A 17,399-nucleotide genomic window follows, 5' to 3' on the forward strand; every position below is an offset into this window, starting at 1 on the left:
GGGAGGCTCTTTGAGGGTATAAATCACCTCTATTCATTTTTATATTCTTCAGCCCCTGCCACAGTGCTCCTCACGTTCTAAATGATGCATAAAATCATCAACAAAATTCAGAGTAAATATTAAAATAAGAATACAAAGAATATGGGGAACACTGAACTGATCTTAGAGATCAGGAATCTTGAAACACATCTTGCATAAAAGCAAGAAAAATAATGTTAATTTTTTTAATTAAAAAGCTGCTTTTGATGTACCCCTTGGTTACTCCACCATACCCCACTTACTCATAATATGCTCAGATGGTCAAAAAGGAGTATAACATAGTAGAATATCATAGTAAAGCCATGAGCTCCTTCAATTGTCCTTGTCTCTGCAAAATAAATAATGCATCTGAAAATTTGGCATCAGATTTGCTAGGCTAGTGACAATTAAATTTCAGGTTAGTTTATAATTATAGGCTATAAGCTCCAATAGGGCATGGATCATAAGAGCCTGTTTTACCTCTCTATCCCTAGCACCTGACAAATACTGATATGGCAATGTTTGTTTAATGAGAAAATAAATGATAGAAATTAATAATGAAAGATGACTACATAAAAGAACACTGAGGAAGGGAACGACTCAGGAACTGATAACTTCAGTAGAACAAAATGAAATGTTTAGCTTTACTTTAATTCATGTATTTTTTTTTCCTATAATCTAAACTGGCTGTGGTCAATGCAGTTGTATAAACAAAACTGTTGGTAGAACACATAGATCATCCTTTCCTAACATTGCTTGTCCTACATGTTGTGTAAGTACTTCTTCCAGAATCTCTTGTGGATTGAAAAAATTTCATGACCTCCCCGAACTGAATCCCGTTTGCCTTCGCAGAGCATTGTGAAGGGCCAAGGCCCTCCTAGATTTTGCAGACTACAAGACTAGAGACGATGAAAGAGGATTTCTTACCATTTTCTGTCGTCATCCAGAAACTCTCATGTCTGTGTGTTTGAGTGAGTTGTGTTGTGTGCCATAAACCATAAGTAAAATTGCTGCTATATTAGTAGAATGAGACCCAGAAACAGCCTATTTAGGGGTTACTTCCCCCACTACTACCCCCTCTGTTTTTGTCATACCATTTGGGTTGATCCAGAGAGCTAAGGCAGGTATCTGATTTCCTCTTTTTCTTGAATAAGGTGCCAGGAGTAGTGCTTGGTGCTGCAGATGATGCTGATTTGTATGTGTCACAGTGAGACCTGGCACTCTCCCAGAGAATCTGCTGCATTAAGAATTTGATTCACTCCAGATAGTTAAGCTTGAAAGTGGTTGTGCTCTTGATTTAACTTGAAAAATATCAGGAAATTTAATGTCAAGACTGTCACTTGGCACTCATTTTGATAAAGCATTAGCTAGTATTTGTTATTTCAATTTTTCCCATTAGGGAGGAATTCTAATACTAGTTTCTGTAAGTGGTTAACAGCCTGTGTAGAAGGAATATCACATGCAGTTGCATTGGAATGGACCAGGTAAATGTATATCAAGGAATGATTTGTATCAGTACTTGTACGTGATATTTGTGCTATAGGATTTCCTTTGTTTCTGCTGATGTGCTTATTTGTGACCCTTACAATCAATGTTGAAAAGTATCAGAGAGTAGACAGCCATGAATGTAAAATTCAGGTCTGGGACAGGAATAATCATATAACCTAGCGAAATATTTATTTGGGGAGGGAAGAAACTTCTGTACAAAAGCCAAGCAGTGTTTTTCTTTAATTTACTAAAACCTCATGTCAGGTTTTTAGAACCAAAAGTAGATTAACCCAATAGATACACAAGGATTCCGTCATGAGATAAATGAATATAAAGGATCCTAACTGGTGCCCTGAGCTAAAAAGTAGTTGAGATTGAGGGAGGTCCTTTAAATGTTCTGCCTAGCTCCCTGCCATGGAGCTAAAATAAGTCAAGCCAGATAGTGAAGATTTTCCACTACTAAAGACCCTTAATGAGTGGGCATATCACAGTCTCTGTCTCTTTCCCATTCCTGTTCAAGAATTTAGCATCTCTGAACTGTTCCTTGAGAATTGCCTTCAGAGACTTCATTACCTTCTCGCCAACCTGGGCTTACTGCCCAGCAAAGAAGTCTTCTAACTAATAAGTGATCGTAATGCAAAAAGTTTACATTGTTTTTATTTAAAAAACAGCAACAGTTGACTTTTCACAGATTTGATATTCAGAGTTTTGACTATGAGCCACCAGAAGGCCCATGACTTGTAATTTGCAATTTTTCTGACGGGTGAGTCATTAGCCTACTGAATATGTCTAACACACCTCCCCACATCTAAAATTCACCACAGCTTCGTTCTGCATTGGCATGCCAGCTAACTCCTGCAATGATAAAAACATGTTCCTTTGTGGGAAGCTTGCCTGAAAAGAAATCCAACTGCCAATGCTGTACAATAAATGATGATTAGGTAAACAGACCTAAGAGATTATTTGCAAATTTGAAAGAGCCCAAAATTTTCTGGACTTGGACTTGCCTTATAAGAATTGGCAGCAAAGCAGAAAGACTCATTCCTGGCTTTTAATAAATGATAACATAAGATGTGTATCAATTAGTTATCCTACATTAATTTCTAATAGAGCTATGCCTAGACAATATTAGATTGCCTTATAAAAAGACATAGCATCATAAAAGAGAGGCCAAACCTAAAATATGAAAATGTTAAGTGGACAGATTACTAAAAGTGAATTTTGTTTTTAAAGATACAGCGGTCTCTCTATGTTGCCCAGGCTGTACTCAAACTCCTGGGCTTAATGATCCTACTCCTCATCCTCCCTAGTGGCTGGGACTACATGTGTATGCCACTGAGCCCAGCTTTGTGTGGTGGTGGTGTTGTTAGTAGTTAAAACCTAAACATCTTATTGTAGTTCCCAGGAACTAACAATCATATTTTCAAAAGTGCCCTTCCAAATGAGAAAAATGATGAAAAAGCTTCACCCACTTGAGAATTAGATGATCAGGCTATGGATTGATTGTCATATCCAATGTCTTACACACTGTTCCAAAACACAGCACACATGAGGTTTCTGGCAAAGCTGGTAGAGGAAACTAGGAAGATCAAGAACCTGAGACTTTACATTTTCCGCTAGCTCAGTCTGGAGGCAGTGAAATGTCAGACTGCCTGGATTCAAATCATGGCTGTTTGAACTGGAAATGTTATTTAACCTCTCTATACCTCAGTTTTCTTGTTTGTTAAATGTGCATAATAATAGTACCATATCTCATGGGGCTATATTAATTAACATATGTAGAATACTTAGCACCTAGACAGAATAAGCTAGTGTTGATATGATGATTATTGCTGTTATTTTTGTTGTGATTGAGGAGGGGCTAAGCTAAGCAGTAAAAGAAATGGAGGTAGGTGGAGGGAATGGAGGAGAGTTACAATGGTTGGTCCCCAAGGAAAAAAGTTGTTTTATCCTGTTATCTGGATGTAATTTTAGGCATTTAACATTGTTAATGAATATTAATATTGGGTTTTGAGACTGGAGAAAATGCTGATTTCTCTCCTATGTTTATGGAGCAACCTATTAGTACCCAGTGAAGGAGGAGTGTGAGGGAGTTGCCGGCCAGTCATAAAGTTGTGCTTGCTTCAGCCTCTTCCATCTTCAAAGTATTTGTCTGTCCTCCTTTTTTTCTTTTCATCAAGTTTAGACCACTCAGTCTGGAGCCTGAAACTCAGTAGGTTATTGATTTAGTTTCCCATTATCTCCCTCCTGCCCTTCCTGCCCCCAGCCTAGCTAGGGATTTTAATCTTAGCCTGTCTTCTGATTCTCAGTGTCACCATAAGCGAGTTTCTTTGACCTCAGTTTATACTCTTTAAATGGAATAACAATGTTTTTGCCCATTCAGAGGACAACTAGGGATTTATTGAAATGGCAGATGTTAAGCGTTTTCAAATTTTTTGATAGGAGGATTCCTTGACAGGATGGCATTTATAGTAAAAAAGCTATTTCCTAAGGAAGAGTCCTCTACCTCTGATACATAGGCTTTATTCCCTAGTGGTACAAGGTCTGTTTAATTTCAGCTTTTCCACCGTGAGCCTGTATGTTTTTAAATACTGCTTTTTAAATTTGCCCTCTTCTTTCAAACATTCACAGGCACTAATCCACATTATGACTTTACAGGCAGTAAATTAAATTATATTAATTCTAAACACAGTGTTTTTGAGCTGTAGAGAGTCTGTAGCCTTTGAAACCACTAACTTAATTTTGTCCAACTCTTATTCAGAAATTCAAAAAGAGCCAAAGCTTTTTCCTTTTGAATTTGGTTTAAAAAATAGTAAGAAATTGCTCCCAGGCAGCGGTCCTGGGTGCCAAGGTTTATCAGAGATCTAAATCTTCTGTCTGCGTGAAAATCTTCCAAAGTAAAAGGGTAGGCATGCTAGTGAAGATGTAATCTGTTATAACTTTTTCCTTCACTGCCACTACCTTATGGTGTCAGGTGTGGGCAAGTCTCTTAATCTCTCTGAGATTTTGTTTTCTTATCAGCAAATCTACATTCACAATAAATATTTGAGAGAAATAAATGAATCTGTACTGGGCACTTTCAAAGTATCTGTTTATCTGCACAGAAAGTCCTGCCTCTAAAACAGCAGATATAAGCAGAAGACTATTTTATACTGTCATTACTTGAAATTAGATTGTAAGCTCATTCAAAGCAAAGGCTCTGTTATCTTTCATAGAGCCTTCCTCCACAGTAAATAAATGTTTATTGAATAAAGCTGAGTATGGTTTTCTAAATTATTTTTAGTTGGTTTCAGCATTTTGTCACATTCCTTTGAAGAGCCTTGATTTTAGCAAATCTTTGTCATTTGGGCAGGGGAATGGCAGGGTGTGTGAAAACAACCAGACTCACAGGAAAGAGGGTGATCAGGCTGCATAATACTGGGTTGTTGATTTTTTTTTTTTCCTGGTTCTCTTTTGGGAGGGTAATGGTTTGTTATTTTTCAAAATGTGAGAAGACTGGTTTTTTAGTGTCACTTGTAAATTTATTTCTAAGACAAATCCTACAACAGTTTAGATGTCTTTGGAGCAATAATAGCAACATTTCAGTACATGACACCTTTCCTGTTTTTATCAACTTATACTTATTTAGATGTATATCTACATTTGTTTAAATTATATGATAATTACACAGTATAAAGTGAGTGGTTCTGAAATAGGAAAAGCTACATAATCACTGTGGTTATGTATGGCGTTGGTTATTATTTCACTGATCTTAGATACTTTTGAGGTAACTATATGAGCACTGTTCAACTATTTCTGAAAAGATGATCATCCTAAATCTTTTAGAAGATTTCTATCTCAGGAGTTTTTAAATGGCACTTTAAAAAATTTTTTTACTCTAGTTCAGTAATGCTAAATTGCTAAGTAATAGAAATTTTGAAATAAAACAGCTTTCTAAGGATGTGTTCTCCTACATACAATGAATGCAACATGCAATGAGTATCCAGTTTCTGTACTTGTATAACAGATCTTTGAAAAAGCAGGAAATGTTTAGTAAATTCTTCAGAAGTTAGAAGCAGGTAACAGTCTGATGCTTATAAACGGAGTCCTTTGGAAGGCAAACTACATTCCTTCATCTGTGACAGGAAATCTTTCTCTTTTCATTTCTTTTTTTTTTTCTGCTACTCATATATGCAGGAGGTGCTCCAAATGGTACCAAGCAATAACATTTAAAATGCCCCCATCCCTGCCCAGATAGCTGCATGCATTTTAAAACTATATTCTCTCATCAGAGTCTGGAAGAGCTTTCAGGACAACTTGATGACTCTTTCTGAAAGGGTTACATTTTTAAAATGTTTATCTTAGTATGTTAATTTACTGTTAAAAAAAAAAAAAAAAAAGACCAGTCTCAGCTTAAGTTCTACTGGATAATTATTTGCCCTTTTGGTGGTTGATTATTATGCTTAGAAATGCCATTTAAATATTATTTTCAGTAGATATCTGTTAGCTTCTGTAGTACAATAGGTAGTTCTGTGGGCCTCTATAAATGAATGATACTTGAATTTATAATTACTTGTATATTTTGCACCAGCATAGATTTTTAAGGATTCTGGCCTATTTCAGTATCTTGGTTTAACAAGGAGGTTAGACATTTGAAAATGCCAGGTACAGTGGCTTACACCTGTTATCCCAGCACTTTGGGAGCCCCAGGTGGGTGGATCTCTTGAGCCCAGAAGTTTGAAACCAGCCTGGGCAACATATTGAGACCTCACCTCTACAAAACATTTTTAAAAACTAAAAATTAGCTGGGCTTGTGGTTCCAGCTACTTGGGAGGCCAAGGGAGGAGGATCGCTTGAGTCTGGAAGGCCAAGGCTGCAGTGAGCTGTGATTGCACCACTGCTACAGCCCCTGGGTGAAAGAGCAAGACCCTGTCTTTAAAAAAAGTTTGAAAAGATTCCTCGATGATGATTAAAATGTAATTCACATTGCTGTCCCTTTGATTTGACTGCTAGAACAGCAGCTGTGATGGAGCCAGCGCTCCTTCTGTAAGCTAAGCTAAATAGGTAGTGTGATATACTCAGCAGTGTCAATTCAGCTCCTCTGTAGAGAGCATAAAGGAGCAGCAGGTTTTCCTCATTTGCCACACTTAAATTTATATTCCATTTTTAATATTAAGAGCAGTAAATTTGAAAATAGAGAGTAATAAATGTTAAAGAAATGTATACGTAGAGTAACACATATATGTTATATATAGAGAAAATATAGAAACAGTAACAGATTTTTAGAGTAACAAATTACTACTAAACTTTATGCCCCACAGTTTACATAGTTTTTTAGAAGGCCAGATTTTCTTAGAGTATAAGCTTTCTTTTTAAATTATTGAATATTTAACCTGTATTACAAATTAGGACCTGTTCTCTCTACCTGTACCTATTCATTTCTAAAATGTGTTCTTGCATTTAATTTTTTGCTTGTTGCGTTACTACATTAAAACTGAGTAAAGCTAATGGTTTTGTAAAAATAAGCAAGTAGGAAAGTCTCTTGAAAGTGTTGAGAATGAGTAAACTACTAGATGTACTTTGCTGTTATAGCATGGTTCTTGGTTGAGTTGTAAATCATATGTGTTTTGCCCACAAAGCACATGCTAATATTAAGTTGTTTTTAAAGTGATTGTGTTGCATCACCATGGTTCTTCTATGCTCTGTGGGGTATCATGTTGCTTTAATGTAATGAACCAAGTCCTCAGCTCCTAAATCTCCATGCTGGAAATGATTACATAAAACTGAATGGCCATGTCTGAAGTCATGAATCTTGAGAATTTTTTATTCTTTGGAAAAGCCTTACAAGACTTTTCTTATTCTTTGAGGGGAAAAGCCCTGTACTTATAAGAAGTTTCTGTTGAAAATATTAGCCATTTTAGGTTATATAGCATTCTGTTTGAAAAATAAGCATTTACGCTGCTGCAAGATCTGTATTTTAACTTTGTGCAGATGTGTGCTTAAAGAACATGATGTGCTTATTTGTTGCATTTATGCTACTTTCTTACTTTAACTAAGATGGATGAAATTACGTATTAAATAAAAACAGCAGTCCTTACCAACCTGAAAAAGCCTTCCAAAAACAGTGGAGAAAATGAGAATATAACTTTAATAATTCATTGACTTTTGAGAGAATTCTGTTTAAAAGCATGTATATAATTTCTTTGCAGGTTTACTCAGTGTTTTTAATGTTAAAAGTAGTCTGCCAGTAAATTATAAAATATTACCAAAAGTATTATTTTCTATCTTAACCAAATATAGCACTTTAAATCTTACATATCTTGTTATACACAGACGTATATATTGTATGTGGCATAAAACTCCAGTTAGAATAACTTCATGGCCTTGGGCAAGTTAAACTCCCTGAACCTCATTTTTTTTTCTGTATGATGTAATACTTACCTTTTAGAATCATTGTCATGATTAAATGAGAAAAATCTATTTAGAATAATGTCTGACAGATATTTATCACTACATGTTCACTTCTATATGCCAAGCTTCATAAAGCAGTGTGTTTTTATTTGGTACTTCTGAGCTAGAAAGTACTTTGTATTGAGTATTACTTGCCACACTCAATTCTAAAGTGAAACTTTGTATTGGATATTACTTATCACACTTAATTCTGAAGTGAAATTTAGAATACGTAGAATAAATTTTTCTTAGGATATTTAAGGAGCATGTTTATTGAGTGGCTACTAAGCATAAAACATTGCTTCTATCATATACAGTTGACTATATTTAAAATTAATTAAGGTAGAGGTCAGTCTAAATGCTATTCCCAGTTCGTTTTATAGTTCCTCTCTCTCTCTCGTTGGCTCTTTGTGTGTGTGTGCGTGACCTTGTTAACTTTAAGAAAGTTTTCAAAATAAAGGAGCACTTGACTTTGTAGTCGTTTAAAAATAGGGTTGATCAATAGGAAGCGTTAGCTACGAGCACAAGTTGGTGCTTTTTTATTGATTTCAGTTACCAATGCCCTCAGGCTTATGTGTGTGAGAATGAAAATGATATATGAAATATGCACCCAGATTCAACAGACCAATGTTCTTGTTACATCTGCAACCGCTTTGGCAGAATTCTTTATTTGGAAGTGACTTTGGTAGCAGTTAGTTCCTGTCTCCCTCTGTCTCTGTCACACACACACACACACACACACACACACACGTGCAGGCAACCTTAAGATAGACTCATACAGTGCTTTGGGAAGTTTCTGCCATTTAGTTACTTTTATTATAAAATGCTATTCAAGGTTCTAGACTTAACAGTGCGTGAATATACTTTTTGTCATTTTTAACAGATGGTTAGAAGCCAAAATCTTGATGATTTGAAAGATTCTCCGCTAAGTAGCCAGTTGCAGACCAATAAAGCCAAGAAGGTGAATACCAGGGAAGCCTGCTCAGAGCAGGGCACGCATTATTTAGAAAGTTGTATAAGGAAGTTTGCTTTGGGCAGAGGTTGTCATGTGTCATCTGTCCCATCAGTCAGAGTTCCAGCAGCTGTTCCCAGTCACCAGGACCCTTGTATGCTACTGTTCGTCCATCAGCACCAAGAGATACCGGCTGCCTTTCCACCGTGCTGGGGAAGCCACGGACACACAGACTTGCGGTGTTATCTCACTGGCCACCAGTGTGGATGAAAGCTCATTTTCAAAGAGGGAGACCAAACACCAACGTTTTGATCTTTTATTAAACCATTAACCAAAATATATTCTCAAGAGAATTAGTCGGATGCCATAAAGTGTGTCTATTTTTGGCTATATGTATGGCTGTAATAATGTCGGAGTGTTGCACATTTGAATCCAAAGAGATACCCTACTTAAATGAGAGATGGGAGAACTTTCTCCACTAGATGCCAGATCATTACTATCAGAGTATCACTGTGAAGAGACCTTTCTGGTTGAACACAACAATGCAAAAAAGACTTAAAATCACAAGCATTCTTTTTTTGATAGTGCAGCAACCTGCCAAATGGGATATATCCCAATTCTGATTATAGACAAACCTGCAACAATTCCCTTTTTCTCTTTTTGTATTCCAGAGGTATCCCTAGAGGAAAGGATTTGTGGGCATTAGTATCACTATCTGCCTGATTACTGTGTTGACATTTTTAAAGTGCCATTAATCATAGGAAATGGAACTTAATGGTGTAGAAAAATACCCAGCCAGGGAATGTCAAGAAAGTAAGCTACAGCCCAGTATTCACACGAAATTAAAGGGAAATGCATCTTAACCCTTTAATTATTTTTTCTTCTTACTGAATTATAAAGGAAAGCAATTGAGAAGTAGCTTTGCAATCAAAGGTAATGGTAAACATAGCAAAAGAAAATTATAAAAGGCAGCTGATGGTATGCCGCACAGGTAATGCTGCCATTAAGGGTATACAGAAGTAAAAAGCAGTGATATGACACATGAATAGAGTAATTCATTTTTCAAAAACTGGCAATATTTAATGCATATTTTGTTAGAGTTTGGTATCATTTCATTGTTTGCCTATTAGCTAATTTAAATTAAAATGTTTTCCTAACTGAAATTGTAGGGAAGAGATAAATATAGAAAGCCTCATTTTAAAAACATATGTGACACTAAACTTATAATGAACTAATTATACTGTAAAATATTTTTGGCTGGACGCAGTGGCTTACACCTGTAATCCCAGCACTTTGGGAGTCCAAGGCGGGCAGATCATGAGGTCAGGAGATTGAGACCACCCTGGCCAACACGGTGAAACCCCATCTCTACTAAAAATACAAAAAATTAGCTGGGCGTGGTGGTGGGCACCTGTAGTCCCAGCTACTCAGGAGGCTGAGGCAGGAGAATGGCGTGAACCTGGGAGGCGGACCTTGCAGTGAGCTGAGATCGCATCCCTGCACTCCAGTTTAGGTGACAGTGCAAGACTCCATCTAGGAAAAAAAAAAAAAAAAGGTTTTTGGTGCTGACTCTGAGCAGGTGCTTCATTTGATAAATAGCACTTTAATCCACTTTCTCCCTTGGCCTTTTCTTTTTCAAGACAGTTTACAGCATAGGACACAGAATAGATTCTCAATAAAGACTGATGGATTGACCTATGGGTCTAAGATGAATGCATTTTAGGGTGATCTGTATAAGGAGACTGCAAAAGAAGTAATATTGTTAAGTGTTGGGCTTTTTATTTTTTCCACTGCAGATTTTTGTCATCCATTGGAGGGACACTGTATGAGATTGGAAAGCCTGAAATGCAACAAAAAATAAATTCATTCCTTGAAAAGGAAGGAATGGAGAAAATTGCAGAAAGATTGCAAACAACAGTACACACTTTACAGGTCATCATAGATGGTCTCAGCCAGCCTGAAAGCTTTGACTTTCGAACAGGTAAACAATTGAACTTAAATTATATAGCACCTTGCATATGCAGAGCTCCCATTATCTCCTTTGATTCTCACAGCAATCCTATGCCGTAAGCAGAATGGATATTATTCTCCCATTTTATACATGAGAAAATTAAAGCATAGTGATCTTCCTTCAGAGTCATTATAGTTAATATCCAGAGCCAAAGCTAGAAGCCAGGTGGTCTCCCTGGACTCTTTGTTCACTGTGTATTTCCCATTTACTAAACTAAATGCATCATGTGTGTACCGCTGTATGCATGGAGGCACACATTTTTTTATGGTCCTTTTGTAAGCTGTTTTTATCTCCTGGGAGCCAGAAGTGCAAGATAAAGCAGTCCCTTCACAAGCTAAAAGGTGAATCTTCTTCCTTAATTATAGCTTTCCAAGTTCTTGGATTCCGTGTCAATGAACACACTGAACAAATAAGATAATATCTATCTGTTGATTTTCCTTCTAATTAAAAGTGCTCTCAGCTTTCAGCACAGGTAGATGGTGAGGGATGTATAACAACCATAGTTGTTGAGAGCAGTGACCCAGTAAAAAAGAATTACAGTATCAAATGACCTACTTCCCGAGGAAGTTTGAATAGGAACCCCTGAGATTTAAATGAATCTGCTTATTGGTCTTATAACCAGTTTTGATGATACCATGTTTAGACCGTTGTCTTTTTATTCTGGTTTAGGCTGTGTTGAGATGGTTAGACATACTTCTTTGAAAGGGTTTAAAGGAATTTTGAAATATATCCAGCAAGTTCATTGTGCTATTCCTCCTTCTGTAGGGTTTTCTTTTCTTTTCTTTTTTAAGTTAAAGAAAAATAAAATAACACCCAGTAAGAACTATGCCAAAAATGTGAGAGTAGAAGCCTCCTAGTGGTCCTCCACCCAATGTGGATGTTTCAGCAGACAAATCCATCTCCATTTGGAGGCCCGGTATCCTTTTATGGGAATTTCTTGGCTGGTTTTTAGCTGGAGTGCTGGGTGGAGCAATGGTTCTCAAAAATACTGGATTTGGAGGTGGTATGGCTACATCCTTTGCATTAGCGGGTTGGCAAAAAATGCTGTAACTGCAGGTATCCTGTACTGGATTTTTCACATCCATCTTCATTTTTCTGTCTTAGTGTCGATTGTTCCATTATCCCAGTTGCATTGTAGACTCGGAGCAAAGATCAGCACTCAAATTATATGGTCCAATTAAACTACCAAGTTGTTGAACAGAAAGACAGATGCATCTGGGCTCTGGGCTGAGCTTTCCAGTTACTGCAGTGTTTATCAGTGTGGCAAGTGAAGTTTTAAATAGGTCTCTTTAAGCAAACTTTGGAACTGACATTTGCTCTAATGTAAGTCACAATTTTCAAAATGTCTGAGAACTTTCATCTTACTACTAAACACATCCCCAAGGTGAGGAAGGCATAGAAATCATACTTTTGTGGGGGCATTTTGGTCATTTCCATGGATGATGTTTTATGTTACATCTCTTTCCTCCATTTTCTCAAAAGTATTTCTTAATGCCTCATTCTTTCCTCATAATAATTCTGTCTTTTGTTTTATCAATGGTGTAATTAATTTCATGTGTATTAACACTATGGTGACTAGTTAATTTCCCTAATTGGGTTCATCAGAAGCTGTCCAGACACAGGGGCTGAAAATGCTTGGCTATGAAAGTGTTAAAAGTTTGCGTGGTAAACGGAGGGTTTTCTGATTTCTCAGTGTCCCAGACTGTCTTCAGGAATATGTTAAGTAGTTCCTGACTCTGATTTTCCATGCAAGATTAAACTAAGCAGCTGATCAGGAACCCTTAGGGAATCCGCAGCAGCTGGACCTCTGCAAGAAAATAGAGAGACAAAGAATTTCCAAGCATAAAAACAATGCCTATGGGGTCTCGGAGACCATCCTGCCTCTCTGCCCCGATCAGTGACTTAGTTCCACTTTGCTGTGACACAGCCTTAGCCTAGTGTAATATTACATTACAGTAGGTTTCTTGCTTTTGGAATTCACTGCTTTAGCATCAGGTCAAATTCCACAGAATCAATCCCAATTTTAGCCTACTCTTTTTCATGGCAACGGTGAAATTTGGAGTTTAAAGAAGATTTTTATCTTGTTTTATAGGAAAAAGCTTAATTTTTAAAACATCTTGGTATCAGTATGGTTGGACTGGGGGAAGGGAAGAAAGGGGTAGCCAGTTGTTAATACAACTGTAAAGGATAGCTTTAACAAGTCATCAGGATAAAGCCAACAGCTGCGGAGGAAAAGGAAATGGAATGGGTGGAGGGGAAAATGAGGCCTTAGTAAAAGGAGATCCAAGCATAGAATGTGTTGTTATTAGAGTCAACACTCAGTAATCCTAGGAAAGGGGGCCTTCAAGAGGAGCATGGATAAATGGAATCCACAGATAATCCACAGCCCCGTTTAAACTGTTAGTTCTAACTGTCTCCCTCATAAAAACCATTGTTTTTAACTAGAACCATAATGATTCCTTGGCATACTTTATGCCTATCTTTTGGACAATAATGAACAAAGAAATGTATGCTGGGGTAAGCAAGAAAAAAGGGCTATAAAGAACTTGGAAACAGAAATCTGTATCTTCATCATTGTTTCTGTAGCACCCAGCAGAGTGCCTGGCCAGGAGATAATAGAGTTAATAAATGTTTGATGAATTTAATTGAAAGAGAAAGAATATTAGGTACTACCTGGTCTGGGATTCTGAGTCATAGATAATCAAGAATCCATAAATGTTGATTGGATAAATATATTTGAAATGGGTGGGAATGGATTTTCTGAGTTCCAAATTTGTGGGAAGAAGTGAGGAAGAAAGAACATTTGAATTTCATCCACATTTGACCAAAAGTTGATGTACTTTCTACCACCTTTAAACAATTTAATAATCCAGGCACTGGGAGAAAAACAAAAAAAGTTTCCAGTCTCTTGTTTTCCAAACATCTTACTTTCTCAGTGTTTATAGTTTAGCTTTGTATATTTATTAAGCAAATATATTCTCACCACCTCTTCACAGAGAGGAAAATAAGACTCTCTTCTCAATCCTCACGTATAATGCTAGTGTGTAGCATTGTAGAAGAAAGTAAATTTTCTTGAATTGTTTCTACTGCATGAATGCTATCTCCAACCGATATGCATGTTCTCTGAAGGCAAGCCTCGGTCTTCAGCTCCTTGTATGTCCCCCCTTAATCTTTAATATTGGTCTGGGCACATAATCAATATGTATTAAGTGCTTATTCACAAAGTTGTATTTAGGAAGTACAATGCCTTTTCCACTTACTTTTTTTCTCTTTCCTTACAGATTTTGATAAACCTGATTTCAAGAGAAGCATAGTATGCCTGGAAGATCTGCAGGTTGGGACAGTTCTTACAGGCAAAGTGGAGAATGCCACTCTCTTTGGAATTTTTGTGGATATAGGAGTAGGGAAATCTGGGCTGATTCCTATACGAAATGTGACAGAAGCAAAACTTTCAAAAACAAAGAAGAGAAGGAGCCTTGGACTGGGCCCTGGAGAAAGGGTGGAAGTCCAAGTACTCAACATTGACATCCCCCGATCTAGGATTACTCTGGACCTCATTCGGGTGTTATGAGTGTCCAACTGAAGGCCAAACACTGATTTTATTTTCTCATTTCTACAGATTGACAAGAATAAGTCAGTTGCTTGTAAACTTTAGGTAGCAAATGAGAAATAATTCACTTAATATCAGAAATATTTTCCAAACACTTTCCTTTATTTTTTCTTCTGAATTAATAGAAAACCAACAGTTTGATTTCCTTTCCCCTTAAAGGAAACAACTAAAATACGCATTCTTTTTTTTTTTTTTTTTTTTTGAGAGGGAGTCTCGCTCTGTTGCCCAGGCTGGGATGCAGTGGCCGGATCTCAGCTCACTGCAAGCTCCGCCTCCCGGGTTTACGCCATTCTCCTGCCTCAGCCTCCCGAGTAGCTGGGACTACCGGCGCCCGCCACCTCGCCCGGCTAGTTATTTTTTGTATTTTTTAGTTGAGATGGGGTTTCACCTTGTTAGCCAGGATGGTCTCGATCTCCTGACCTCGTGATCCGCCCGTCTCGGCCTCCCAAAGTGCTGGGATTACAGGCTTGAGCCACCGCGCCCGGCCAAAAATACGCATTCTTATATGGCTTTATGTAGTAATAGTTTTCTGGCTAAAATTTTGGGTTTTTATTTTTTTGTAATTTACCTTTAACTCCTTTTGCATTTTGTATAACAGATTGCTTAACTTCTACTTGCCAACATCTGCCTTGCTGGACTGGTATGGGATTGTCTTCTTGATTTGACTTGTATAGTCTTTGTTGACACAGTAGGGCTGGGCAGTGTTTAATCCTTCCATTTTATAGATTCTTTTTTTAATCAGGCCTTTTGGACTTCATTCATCATTTTGCAATAATCTCTTTTCCTTTGTCATGCAAACCAAAACAGATTTTGATGTGTTTGTAACCATCAAATGAATGGTTCGAAACATTTCTCAAAAGGATATACATATTGACCCCAACAATAAAGGTTTGTGGCTAGTGACTTGTTTTTGCTATGTTGATTCAGTGAATGACTTAGAAGTCAGTCTTGATGAAAGAAGATATGGTTTATGTAACCCTTGGAGAAGAGGGAAGCCTTTGGAAATTTGAAGAATGGTTTTCTTTGACTTAGCATAGAAGAGTGTGTCCTTTCTTAAATCAGAATTAAACTTCAAGTGGGGATAGAAATGGCCATTTTAAAGATCAAATGTAGATCAGGTGTGAAGGGACAAGAAAAACAAGTATATGAAGGAAGTGACTCTTACTCTGTTTTTATTCATTGGAGATTGTAAGGATTAGCATGACCATTCAGGGTCAAAATAAAGCCCACAGTGGACTGGTATCCTGTTCATTCTGACTACTGCTGCTGCTGTTGATTTACCTGATGAAGACATTTGTATGACTGAATGAGTGTTTGGTTTTCTCCATGCATAAGTAGGGGATGGTTACTAAAGACGACCAGTCTTGTTCATTTGCTTAGGAAACACCCATTGTCATGGCATAATTTTTAATATTGCCTCTCTTTATTCTCAGAGTGCCCCATTTTGGATGATAAATCATATGATCAACTATAGTAGTCACTAAGTAGTGACTGTGACTATATTTCATGATAGTTCTACAATGCAGTAGGTTCCTTAAAAGTTGCATATATCAACTTTTTTGATATAGATAACTATTTGCCTAGCAATTTCATTTCTGAAATGCTTTTCCTCTGTTTCTTACTGGTCTTTAACTGATAATGGATCTATCTTAATGTTATAACTTTAAGTCGATCTTCCTACTCACTCCTCCCAATATTCTTCCAGGTTCATAATCTATAGATCAGTGATGAATGATGTGTACCTGAGGAGTCTTACTCTGAAGCCCGAGATATAAGTTCACATGAGTGTTTTAGAGGAAGAGGCCTTCTCCCTGGGCACTTCAGATATAGGAACAAGAACAGTTGACAGTGTAAAGCTGCTCTGTTGACCTGGCAGCTAGGCTTTCATGGACACAACAAGGACTTGACATTGCACTGGATTGTGTAGTTTGTCCCATCCAGCCCAGACATGGTAGAGGCTGGTGTAAGGCCTAAGCTATAAAATGAGGGGCCACATCTCATTTATAACTGCAAAGTGTGCATGGTGATCCATTATATTCTATTCCTAGTCCCTGTTCTACTAGTAATCCAGTGTGCCTTTGAGCTGGTATCTTTACTTCTACAGACCTCCTTTTTCCAAATTTAAAATGGCATATGAGAAAGCGTTTATTCCCATGTACATTTACTGGTGACCTCCTGGTGTGCCAGGCATTGTGCTAGTCACTGACCAGAAATTGTGATAGAAAAATAGGTAGGGGTAGGGAGCACGAAAAGAAAATAAAAAGAAAAAAATAGTCATTATCTTTGTCCTTATGGAGCTTAGAATCTATTGAGAAAGCATAATTAATCATATAAAAATGTAAAACTACAATCAGATAAGTGATATAATGGTGACGACGTGTAATAAATGGGTTGACTTAGAAAAGTCAAAGTAGTTCAGTGGGATTTGAGATGTGAAAGATGACCAGAAATAGGACAAATTTTACTGACCTTTAATAATAACTCTTCCCGGAGGTGGAGCTTGCAGTGAGCTGAGATCCGGCCACTGCACTCCAGCCTGGGCCGCAGAGCGAGACTCTGCCTCAAAAAAAAAAAAAAAATAATAACTCTTCCCAATAAATAGTGAGAATGAGCTGTATTGGAGTGGGCTTAAGAGAGTAGGAGGAATTAGATTGCAGACAGTGAATATAGACAGTTCTTTTAGGGAGTTTAGCTGTAAAGGAAGAAGAGAAATAGCATAGTGGTTGGAAGGGGGAAATGGAGTCAAAATTTAAGACAAAAGAAATGTATACAAATGGAAATGATCCAGTAAAAATAGGAAAATATGATACAGGAGACAGAGGGGAGAATTACTGGAAAGATATCCTTGACTAAATGAGATCAGATGGAATCTAGTGCACAAGGGGTTGGTC

General features: G+C 37.3%; 1 protein-coding gene across 1 annotated transcript in view; it reads left to right on the forward strand.

Moving 5' to 3' along the window:
• SRBD1 (S1 RNA binding domain 1) overlaps window positions 1-15,411 on the forward strand; it is a 221,763-nt gene extending 206,352 nt beyond the window's left edge. Inside the window, exons 20-21 of the mRNA XM_050754732.1 lie at window positions 10,684-10,868; window positions 14,180-15,411. Of these exons, the coding sequence (XP_050610689.1) occupies window positions 10,684-10,868; window positions 14,180-14,469 (475 nt within the window). The 3' untranslated portion in view covers window positions 14,470-15,411. The remainder of the gene's footprint in view (window positions 1-10,683; window positions 10,869-14,179) is intronic.
• The last annotated feature ends 1,988 nt before the right edge of the window (window positions 15,412-17,399 follow it).

Source organism: Macaca thibetana, chromosome 13 (genome assembly GCF_024542745.1).
Source record: "Macaca thibetana thibetana isolate TM-01 chromosome 13, ASM2454274v1, whole genome shotgun sequence".
NCBI lineage: Eukaryota > Metazoa > Chordata > Mammalia > Primates > Cercopithecidae > Macaca > Macaca thibetana.